The 11,623-nt window shown below is 39.5% G+C and overlaps 1 protein-coding gene across 2 annotated transcripts in view; it reads right to left on the reverse strand.

The window, feature by feature from the left end:
* LOC127879404 (solute carrier family 23 member 1-like) overlaps nt 1-11,623 on the reverse strand; it is a 33,457-nt gene that overhangs the window by 19,299 nt on the left and 2,535 nt on the right. The window contains exons 2-11 of one of the 2 annotated variants that reach the window (XM_052426187.1): nt 10,785-11,022; nt 7,402-7,559; nt 6,074-6,174; nt 5,232-5,347; nt 4,862-5,043; nt 4,093-4,213; nt 2,906-3,062; nt 2,374-2,627; nt 1,394-1,558; nt 65-173 (exon numbers count right to left, since the gene is read on the reverse strand). In XM_052426187.1, coding sequence (XP_052282147.1) covers nt 65-173; nt 1,394-1,558; nt 2,374-2,627; nt 2,906-3,062; nt 4,093-4,213; nt 4,862-5,043; nt 5,232-5,347; nt 6,074-6,174; nt 7,402-7,559; nt 10,785-11,022 — 1,601 coding nt within the window. Of the gene's footprint in view, nt 1-64; nt 174-1,393; nt 1,559-2,373; nt 2,628-2,905; nt 3,063-4,092; nt 4,214-4,861; nt 5,044-5,231; nt 5,348-6,073; nt 6,175-7,401; nt 7,560-10,784; nt 11,460-11,623 lie in introns of those variants that run through there. The other variant, XM_052426188.1, reaches the window with a different exon arrangement.

Below are 11,623 nucleotides of genomic sequence, written 5' to 3' on the forward strand. Positions count from 1 at the left end.
GTAACAATTCATGACTAGAAACAAATAAACTTGTATTTATGCGACTTTTTCGCGCACGAATTACCTGTTTGAACGGGATTTTTCCCCTTTTGTGCCCACGTGGGCACGCACAGACCAATGAAAACGGACAGTCCCAGTATAGCGATGTTGCGGGGAGACGACATGTTAGTCACCTGAAACAAATACATGATCATACTACTGTGTTGGTCAATTAAATAGAAGGATATAGTTTTATTTTTTACTATATTTGGTTTACCATCGGTTTGACCAGTAGACCTAAAGCGCATTTACATATCTTTATACGTTGCTTCAAAGAATAACAACACGGATAACACGCATTTTTAAGAAGTCCCATACAGACGACCTTTAAACTTTCCTTCAAAGAATGCGAAATACATAGTTTCAACAACTCACTGATTCTGCTTACAAACACTAAACAAAAACATTGACGGCAGGTTTTTGAGATTACCAATCGTTTGTTGCAATGCGTCACTGTATACATAAAGAACATCCTATAAAATATCTTGTTACATAAAACTACAGGTTTTTATGTGTTTGTAAACCGTAATTACTCTAAGTTTTCGGACACCCTCTTTTTAGCAAAAATAATTATTATTCGTAACTCTTAATTTTAGGACTAATGGGTTTTCGTCTATAATTATTGTCTCTTAATTTTCGGACAGTATAATTTACTGCGCTATTCTACAGACGCCGGCACTGTTTTCGCTTATCTCGTGACACTGTGACACTTCGATCATGGATTTTTACAACCGGATTAAGGTCATAAAACATGGCAAGTTGCCTGATGGCAATGTATCTACAAATGTACCCTTACATTAGCGTAATAGGGTAAATAATCATTGATATTCTTAAAAAATAATGGATTTACCCAACAGCATTTGAAGCAGTGTCGTACTATTGAGGAAGCAGACGGTTTAAGGTCATTAAACCTGGCAAGTTGCCTGAGGGCAATGTATCTACAAATCTACCCTTACATTAGCCTAATAAGGTAAATAATCATGTATATTGTTAAAAAATAATGGATTTACCCAACAGCATTTAAAGCAGTGTCGTACTATTGAGGAAGCAGACGGTTTTCTGTTTATACTTTTTGTTCTTTATATATTCAGGCAAGAGTTTGCAAAACTGTGAAGTTTTATTTATTTCTTAAAGCAGAAAAAGAAGAGTCAATCACAAAAAAATATTGCACTTTCATTTATTGCATTTTTTTTGAATAAATATAATTTTCGAACATCTTAATTTATGTCTCCGAATTTTCGGACACCTGTAATTTTTAAATATTTTTCGTATCTAATTTTTTTGACACGAAAAAAATAATTATTATATATAAATTATATATTCTATTATGATTGTAATATCAAATTATTCATACCTCTAAATTCGATATAACGACTCCGAAGAAAATTCCAAACATGACGATAATGGCCCCGCCAAGTACCGGGTATGGTATACTGATGAAGAGCGCTGAGAACTTGCCGAATATGCCGAAAAAAATGTAGATGATTCCGGTGCATACAAACACATGACGGCTCGCCACCTGAATAAGAAACTCAATGCTCGCAGCCCTATTCTAAATTTCAGTGTCTTTTTATCCATTTTACACTCGATCAAAAGTGTCGTGATTATAACTGGGAAACAACAACAACAAAAAAGCACAATGTTCAGTTAATTCGCGTTTTAGTTATCACAGCTTTGCTGAGCACATGACATGCCTATACGCAATATGCATTCGAAACCAGTTTGACTCTCAGTTGTTTCTGCAATAATTTCAGAGCCTCGGGCTGAGAAAACGGGATAAAATGTACGTGCGACAAGTGTCGTCCCAGATTAGCACTTGCGGTTCGCACAACACTTTCTATTTAAACTTGTTTTTCGTTAAGAAGGTACTTCTTTTTAACGAAAAATACAATAAAATGGAATGTGTCATCCATGATAAGACCGTGCGGACTACAAAGTCATCCATGATAAGACTGTGCGGACTACAAAGTCTAATCTGGGACGACACTATAAGCACATGCCTTATGCTCGATTTTTCCAAAGCGAGGCACTTGTAATAATTTATTTTATATTAAAAAACAAAACAACTGTACTTCACTAATATTATTATATTTGAATCGTTAGAATTTAAGCTGTGGCTGATGATATGTTGTTTTTTTACCGCAGTAGTTTTCTACTAGATAGTGTAGAAATGTCCTAATAAAATATTTCTCTTTCAGTTTATGATGTAAGAAAAACAATAAACTTCTATGAGGCAAAATATATTGACAAGTGAAACATATCCGTTTTTTTAAAAAAAACACAAAAAAATGTATATATTTTCTTACCCAAAATTCGATAATGTTTACAGCGTACCTTCGTAACGCCAATTGCGCCAATGTTGCCTCCGTATGTTGAGGTGGCGTGGCCGCACCCCACAGTACCGGATATCATGCTGCAAAGGCCCTCGATCATGATTCCGCGATTTACCGCATGTTTAGGCGGGGCCGGAACTCGACACACCCTTGCGCATGCGTAATAGTCGCCGATAGAGTCCAGGACGGAGATAAGTGTTGCTATCATGCAGGAAAGGAACGCTGCGCCGTTGAAACTGAATGCTCCGAATTGACCTAGACGTTGAGAGGAAAAGATAGCTTTAGAAATGATAACGTTTAGCTGCTATAGAATAACGTTGAAATTTAATGATACATGCATCTTTTTGCTTTATTAAGTTTACTTTTTACGAAAAACGCCTTTTCATGTGTACATTTTCTTATTACCTTTTCCTGTGTACGCACACTTTTACGAGATAGATTCTCCCTTTCAAACAAATGAGCCTTAGCTTTTTGTATTTCTAAATGCATAGGCAATCAAATACCGTATAACGATCAATAATATAGTGACGTGCCTGGGTACGGAAAGGTAAACCATGGGTTGTCATAGATGACCTGAATTCTAGAGTCGGTGCGCGTGTTGTAACCAACGGAAGTTTTATCATCCGTAAGCACCCCTGCATACGTAAGCGCGCCGCATAGCATCCAATTTAGGATAATGGATATGAGGATCTGGGAAAGAAAAGTTTATATAAATATTGTTGGCAGTTGATGATAGTCGCGGAGAATGAATATCAGCATTTTTAAAAGAAGACGTCACGTAAGTGTTACAGAGCGTTTGGCATAATGGATGCCATAATCTTGGAGAGAAAACCTTATATTAATGCCATTTGAAGTTAAGGAGTAAGAGGGAGAGAAATACTAGTATTAATATTCAACCACTGACAATGAAGCTGGACATGCAGGAGAAAAATATTATAATATCATGAGGTTCTGTATTTAAGGGAAAAATACTCGCCAATCAGTTAGATAAATAATTGTTTTGTACAATACAACCAAGTACATTACAAACCCTCAACAATGATAAAACTGGGGTCGCCACCTTGAAACGGTCAATGCTAAAAATTGTTGTGGGTTTTAACTGGTTTTAAGAACTTTGGTCGCCGCCCTGAAACGGTCATCCCAAAGCATTGTGGGTTTAAACCGGTTAAAAGAGCTGAAAACCTTACGTAAAATATTATAGGAAATTGAAGATAAGGACTATGTAGTTGAAAAAATAATGGACAACATGACCTGGGAAAGCATTTTATATACATGTTAGGTAAAATAGATTTAAGTATCGATGTTTGTTGGAAACGCGAATCGGACGCGAAGCAACGGGTATACCAGCATGCATTGTTACGGTCATATATGAGCCGCCCAAGGTAAACGGGACTTACCGGTAATGCATGTTGTGCTTTAAGTGTCGTACCAGCGTCCCAGAGTAGACTTGCAGTCCGCACATGCATATAAGGGACGTTTTTTTTCGTTTAAAAAAAGTCACTTCTTAACGAAAATCTAGTTAAGGGTGAAAGTGTCGTCTCTGATTAGCGTGTGCGGAGTGCAAAAGGTTATCTGGAATGACACTTTACGCACACCCATTACCCAGGTGAGCCCAGTTTCCTTAGAACCATTTTCATATTATGAATTAATAGGATAACGTTTTAGCAGGTAAGAAACGTATACTCACAAACCGTTTACAAAAAGTCATTCATTCACTCACTGCAAACACTTGGTGCAGAGGATATCGTATAATACGGAACCCAAGCGACGGGGTCCATACGGGGACAGGCATGTTGTACTTTGCCAGGTAAAGGAACATCACCACCGCTACCGCTATCGTCCTGCATACACACGTGGTGAGATTTAGATAATACAATACACCCTTGTCATGTAATCACGTGTATACATGGGAAGTATCATACATATACATAGATACTTGTATGTCATTAAAGAGAAAGCATTTTATTGAATTCTTTTAAACGAAAAATACCATGCAAGAGGAATATTTCTTCCTTCATAAGCGTGTATTGACTGCACATGCAAATATATAACGATACTTTGAGAACATGTATTAAACCTTGTTTTCCAGGAACGCGCCCATATATTGCTCACAAACCTTACACGAAACGAAACGAGATGATATACGCCTAAATGAAGCACACCGTAAAAGAAGTACGCATCAGTCTCATTCTGAGAAAACTGGGCTTAATGCATGTGTGTTTAGTGTCGTTCCAGATTAGCCTGTGCAGTCCGCACAGGCTAATCAGGGACGATACTTTCCGCCTTAACTGGATTTTTGTGTAGAAGAGACTTCCCATAAACGAAATATACCATAAAAGCGGAAAGTGTCGTCCCTGATTAGCCTGTGCGGACTGCACAGGCTTAACTGGAATGACACTTTACGCACATGCATTACGTCCCGTTTTCTCAGAACGCGTCTCATATCAGCATTACGTAAAACGTTAATCAATACAACTAATGCTACATACGACAGAGCAATTCCCCAGTTAGCTTCCACGAACTTTAACACGGGTCCCACGAGGAAGATGAATATGAGGATCAGGGTGGGCACGATGGTGAGAGGTCCCACGAAACGTAGAAGCAGTCCCATCAGGCCCGTGAACCCGAGCATCGCGTGCACAAACCCGGCCATTATTAAGCTCCCTTGAATCTGGAAACAGATACAATATTAATTTGCGAATATATATGTATATAAATAGTGTTATATTTGCTGGCTAAATTTAGTAGAACAATTATTGCATTCGTTAAATCATTAAATGGCATGTGTGAGTTGGTAAACTGACCGCTGTTGAATGGCTTCAAACACACATTTTCGATAAAAAGTCATTTGTGCCTTACCATTCTGACATTGTTAAGTATCCGATCCATGCCTATTTCTACGTCAAGATCGCCAACGGATCCTAACATGCTGGCGTTTGCTCCCACAAGGCCTTTTGATTGATTAGTAGTGATTCCTGAAAAAGATCATGTATACAAAATATATATAATGTTTAACAAACACGATACGCAACTCGAATATAATTGATGGCATTTCTCTTTGAGTGAGATAAAAGCTGTTAAAAGCTGTTTAAAGTTAGTAACGAAAATCCATCTCTTGTATACGCCATTTTGAATCGATGCCAAAGAACGTGTCTTGTGATTGGCTAATTATTTCGCTTCACTGATATGTAACATATATATATATATATATGTGTATTATAGAGAAATGTATATACGGGTGGGTGGGGTATGTGGCTATAGAAGCAAGAGTCAAAGTATCTCGTTGCAACGATGTCAATAAGAACTAAATCGTAGTTAACACATATTTTACGCATTAGTCACGGCGAGTAAGTAATCCTGATACTTATCGTTCCTCATGGTAACGAAAGAAATAAAATCAACCTGTTACATATGCGCAACCGGCAGTTATTTCAGCTAGTTATTTCGTTTGAACAAGATACTAAGTGACATTAATTAAACATGGTCATGTCTTATCTGTTCCAACGTAAATACATGTCAAACAGATTCTTCTAATAATTAAGTTACTAAGACGTCGCCTATTACATTGAAGCTATTACATATTAAAACGAAACATCGTGCTTACACGTAGCTGCTTTGTTAATTATATAAACGTTATGCAATCAATTTAGGCTTAATTTAAAATATTGTGTGCATGCGCACGTCTTTGTTCCACTACGAACCTGATGGTTCGTTCTTGCTGTTACAGAAGGAATCATCCGTACTGGCCATCAAAAGCAGCGGCACCACGTACTCGGAAGCGGCTCCTTGGAACAGGGGAAGTCTGGAGCATGTGGATAACGAGATTATAGGATTAGTCTCAGAAAACTGACTGGACATAACATGTAGGAAATTTGCATAAGGGATATGACACATGTGAAATGATAGGTATACATTATAGATGGCACTGTAATTATGCCTACCAACTGCACACTGGCCATCGCTTGGCGACAACTCTCTGATGTCTACTACTGTTTGACAAAGGATTCGATTTTGTTTTTACATTTTCTTGTCGTTTTCTTTTATACAAAACAATGATTTTATATATTTATTAATAGTCATTGCACTGCCACTGAAAAATAAACTAGTTCTTCAATTGACAATTAGCTAATGGTCTGATGTCCGTATTGTGTGTCTTTTGAGCTATATAAAATAATACACTGGGTAATATACAACTGGTGTTTTCAGTCTCGTCCTTATAATAAGTGACTTTTTTTGTTCAATATATCTTTTGATTCAGTCTTTGCACAGTTTTCTTCCCCCAAAATTACTTCAAAGCATTAAGCGTCTATAATTGAAGCATTTTTTTCTGAATAAGGATGCAGGATCAACTGGGTTTTCAGGAATTTACACTTACATTAAGAACTTTAATTTTGCAAATATCTCAAGCTACTGAAACACGTTTGCACAAATATTTAATACATAAAAACACATTTTCTTGCAGTCTGTGCCGATATCTTAAGATTTAAGAATAAATCATTTAATGCGTCTGAAATCAGTGCCAACATTTCACGTTTCGTGAAGCGTAACAGTGTAGATGAATGCCGTATTAAATCGTATTTTTGGCCAAGAACACGACCTCATTAAATAAAGTAATTCTGCTGTATTCCACATTACCACAAGCAGCATAAAAAAAACTGTATTTTATGCACTAATTTTTTCAGAAAAAATGATTTAATAAGTTATTTGAAAAAAACACACACCACTTACCGGTTTGCTAAATCCATTAAAGGTCAACTGTAAACCCCAAAAAGTCACGTGATCATGCACCATGTAAATAGTAAGTACTTGGAAACGTCATTTAAACGAATTTTAACGAGTTTATTATGGGCGATAACGTCCATTTTTGATACCAGTGAATGCATCGAACGGAGAATTTATGGTAGAGATGATATTTCATGGTCGAGCTGGAATGCCGCGCCAGCTCGACATTCGGTAATTTGAATGTTGTTCTAATGTCGAACGTCGAACGGCGAGCCAACTTCACGCACTTGTTTATAATATATCTTACCGAATCCCAAACAGGTTCTGGCAGACTGTGGTCACACCGCTCATGAAGAGAGTGGAGCTGAGGAGCTTAGCCTTGAACACGTCATTGTGGGAGGCACACACCGCCTCCGACACGAGCAGAGACACGATTAACTGATTGGACAGCGACAGGAGAGCTTGCTGAAGACGGGATGATATAAGCATCATTCTGTGCAAACTGGACTTAATGGATGTACGTTAAGTACAGCCTGCACGCAGTTCGCACAGGCTTATCAGGGACAAGACTTCACGCGTTTGGGATATTTGTCGTTCAGATTAAGTCTCTACGTACCGAAAATTAAGTCAAGACGGAAAGTTTTGCCCCTGATTGGCCAGTGCGGAGTGCACAGGCTAATCTCGGACGACACTCTACGCACATGAATTTAGTCAAGTATTTTAAAAACGCGGCTAATAAAGTAATAATGAATATTAACTGAATTAATTGCTGTAAAGTCTTAATGTCATAGCGATGGGGTGACCTATCAATCGAGTTATATGCCGTGTTGCAATACAGAGGAATACATTCGGTTGTTCCGATAGCGTCTTGGGCACATTGACCTAGGATCAATTGCAGTCGTTATTTATATTAAGTTAAAATCCTCGTGAAGCTTTGAAGTTGAAAGGTTATTAATATTTAGACACACTTCATTATGCAGCCTCATGTGACATTTGTATTTAAGGACAGGCACTCTTCCTCACAACGTTGTTGAGTGATGTTTTTCGCGTCCGGTCTTTGTTTTTGTAAGAAAATTATGCAATTAAGTTTGTTGCGTTATGTGTGTCTGCTTAGGTATGGAGAAAATTAAATTCGTCAAATCCAGGTATCGACAGAGGTCGCACTTTGTGGGAGTTAAAGCTCGGTGTCTATAATGAGGATAAGAAATATGTTTATGTTTGACAAAATTGGTATTATTTGACCGGCGTAACTCGAACCCAGCCTCTGCATTCGGGCATTCTGTTAAGGAGCTACCCTGTCCGCTATAAATTCACGCAATATTATGTGGTCTTATTAGCTGACATGATGACTACTCATCAGAGTATACGGTTGCACATGCACAACTGGAGCTACACTGGTCGGATTTGTCTTTAGATACACTTGCGAACGACGCGGCCGGAGCTACACTAGTCGGATTTGTCTTTAGATCCACTTGCGCACGACGCGGCCGGAGCTACACTGGTCGGATTTGTCTTTAGATCCACTTGCGCACGACGCGGCCGGATCTACACTAGTCGGATTTGTCTTTAGATCCACTTGCGCACGAAGCGGATGAAGCTACACTGGTCGGCTTTGTCTTTATATCCACTTGCGCACGACGCGGCTGGAGCTATACTAGTCGAATTTGTCTTGAGATCCACTTGCGCACGACGCGGCTGGAGCTTCACTGTCGGATTTGTCTTTAGATCCACTTGCGCACGATGCGGCTTGAGCTACACAAGTCAGATTTGTCTTTAGATCCACTTGTACACGACGCGGCTAGAGCTACACTGGTCGGATTTGTCGTTAGATCCACTTGCGCAATACGCGGCCGGAGCTACACTGGTCGGATTTGTCTTTAGATCCACTTGCGCACGACGCGACTGGAGCTACTCTAGTCGGATTTGTCTTTAGATCCACTTGCGCACGTCGCGGCCGGAGCTACACTGGTCGGATTTGTCTTTAGATCCACTTGCGCACGACGCGGCTTGAGCTACACTGGTCGGATTTGTCTTTAGATCCATTTGCCTACGACTCGACTGGAGCTACACTAGTCGGATTTGTCTTTAGATCCACTTGCGCACGACGCGGCCGGAGTTACACTGGTCGGATTTGTCTTTAGATCCACTTGCGCATGACGCAGCTGGAGCTACACTGGTCGGGTTTGTGTTTAGATCCACTTGCGCACGTCGCGGATGGAGCTACGCTGGTCGGATTTGTCTTAAGAACCATTTTGCTTGACGCGGCCGGAGCTACACTGGTCGGATTTGTCTTTAGATTCACTTGCGCACGACGCGGCTTGAGCTACACTGGTCGGATTTGTCTGTAGATCCACTTGCGCAAGACGCAGCTGTAGCTACACTAGTCGGATTTGTCTTTAGATCCACTTGCGCACGACGCAGCTGGAGCTACACTAGTCGGATTTGTCTTGAGATCCACTGGCGCATGACGCGGCTGGAGCTACACTAGTCGGATTTGTCTTGAGATCCACTTGCGCATGACGCGGCTGGAGCTATACTAGTCGGATTTGTCTTGAGATCCACTTGCGCATGACGCGGCTGGAGCTACACTGGTCGGATTTATCTTTAGATCCACTTGCGCACTACGCGGCTGGAGCTACACTAGTCGGATTTGTCGTTAGAGCCACTTGCGCACGACGCAGTTGGAGCTACACTAGTCGGATTTGTCGTTAGATCCACTTGCGCACGACGCGGCTGGAGCTACACTAGTCGGATTTGTCGTTAAATCCACTTGCGCACGACGCAGTTGGAGCTACACTAGTCGGATTTGTCTTTAGATCCACTTGCGCACTACGCGGCTTGAGCTACACTGGTCGGATTTGTCTTTAGATCCACTTGCGCACGACGCAGTTGGAGCTACACTAGTCGGATTTGTCTTTAGATCCACTTGCGCACTACGCGGCTGGAGCTACACTAGTCGGATTTGTCTTGGGATAATATGAATCTGGCGGTGTGAAAACGGAGCTTTACGCATGTGTGTACAGTTTCGCCCAAGAACAGTCTGTGCAGTTCGCACATGCTTATCAGAGGCGACGCTTACCGCTTTCAGGAATGTTTCGCTTCAATATATCCTTTTAAAATAAAACTCCTGTCTACGTGGAAAGTTGCATCCCGGATAAGCTTTTTTGGACTACACACGCTAATCTTGGAAGACACTTAACGCACAAACATTGTGTACATTTTCACAGATCGAGAGGCTCACATAAAAGTTTTCAAAGGAAAAGTGTACTGTATCTATTGGGACGGATCACACGTTTAACAGTAACGTAATTACATACATACAAAACGTCGTACCAATTCTTCGTTAGATCGACGTATAAAATATGGTTAGTTATAATAGTTAATATTGTTTTGCAGTGTACGAAGCAGCATTTGGACTGTTGACAACAATACAAAATCGATTAATGTGTCATTAATAAAATCACTAATACACCACTCAAGCTATGCATTATATCAGCACTGCCATTTGCCATATTGGCCCCTCATTTATTTTATAAATAAATAAACTTTGCAAATCTTTTAAACATAAACCGTCTATATTAACAAAACAAATTAATATTTAAATAGTGTTTAATAAAGTTTAAATGTACGTACGCCCACTTAATACTCTGCCTACATGTATAATATATAATGTTTATATAATGTTCCCACCTGTAAAGCGCACACCACAGTCACGTGCAGTGGTGGCGAGTCGTTAACGCCGTAAATCAGGTACTTTCCAGTTTGGCTGTCCACCGATACATTGACATCATTTAGTCCGTCTGGTTTCCCGCCTGCATTTGCCGCTCTCGTCTGATCGGTGTCGTCTGCGTTTGGTTTAAGTTCAATTGCATCGCCTTTGGAAGAGTCATCCTCACAATAGACGTCCGTCAGGTCCACATCGCGGTCACTGTTAAGCTCGTTATTTACTAACATGCCATTTACGTTTGCCATTGTTCGAATGCGAAAAGGTAACTTTTATTTAAATCGCCACACTGTATTTCTTATGATAAAATGGCGAGAAAATGACTTTTTCGAATCAAATAAGTCAAAAAGTATTAAATTATGCTTGACGAATCTTGTAATTATAAAATTACTATAGCAATCTACTCCTCGTGTAATTAAATCACCTTTAAATCCTAACAACTCACGTGCATAGCAAAAACATACTTCGAAACTATACATAAAGCCGCTAACTGTCTTGTTGAATGATTATTCTATAAGGATAAACTTCGTGTCCTGATTTATTTGTGAATGTGGCAATTTTTTGTCTCCGTTGTGGTCGTGAATAATTTTAAGCCGATTATTATGTAAATGTGCATTTATCATAAGGCATAGCACGTTTATTTTACGTACCATGCTTCTATCATTAATGTTTTATAACGACGCAATGGTTAAAAAAAAAACAACTTGAAACAAAAATATTTTACATCGATTGAATAACACCACCCTGTGGTTTTGTTTGGTTTTACAAGTATAAATCCATGTTTGTTGAAGTATATATTGGTAAA

This window comes from Dreissena polymorpha, chromosome 4 (genome assembly GCF_020536995.1).
Source record: "Dreissena polymorpha isolate Duluth1 chromosome 4, UMN_Dpol_1.0, whole genome shotgun sequence".
In the NCBI taxonomy this organism is placed as follows: Eukaryota; Metazoa; Mollusca; class Bivalvia; order Myida; family Dreissenidae; genus Dreissena; species Dreissena polymorpha.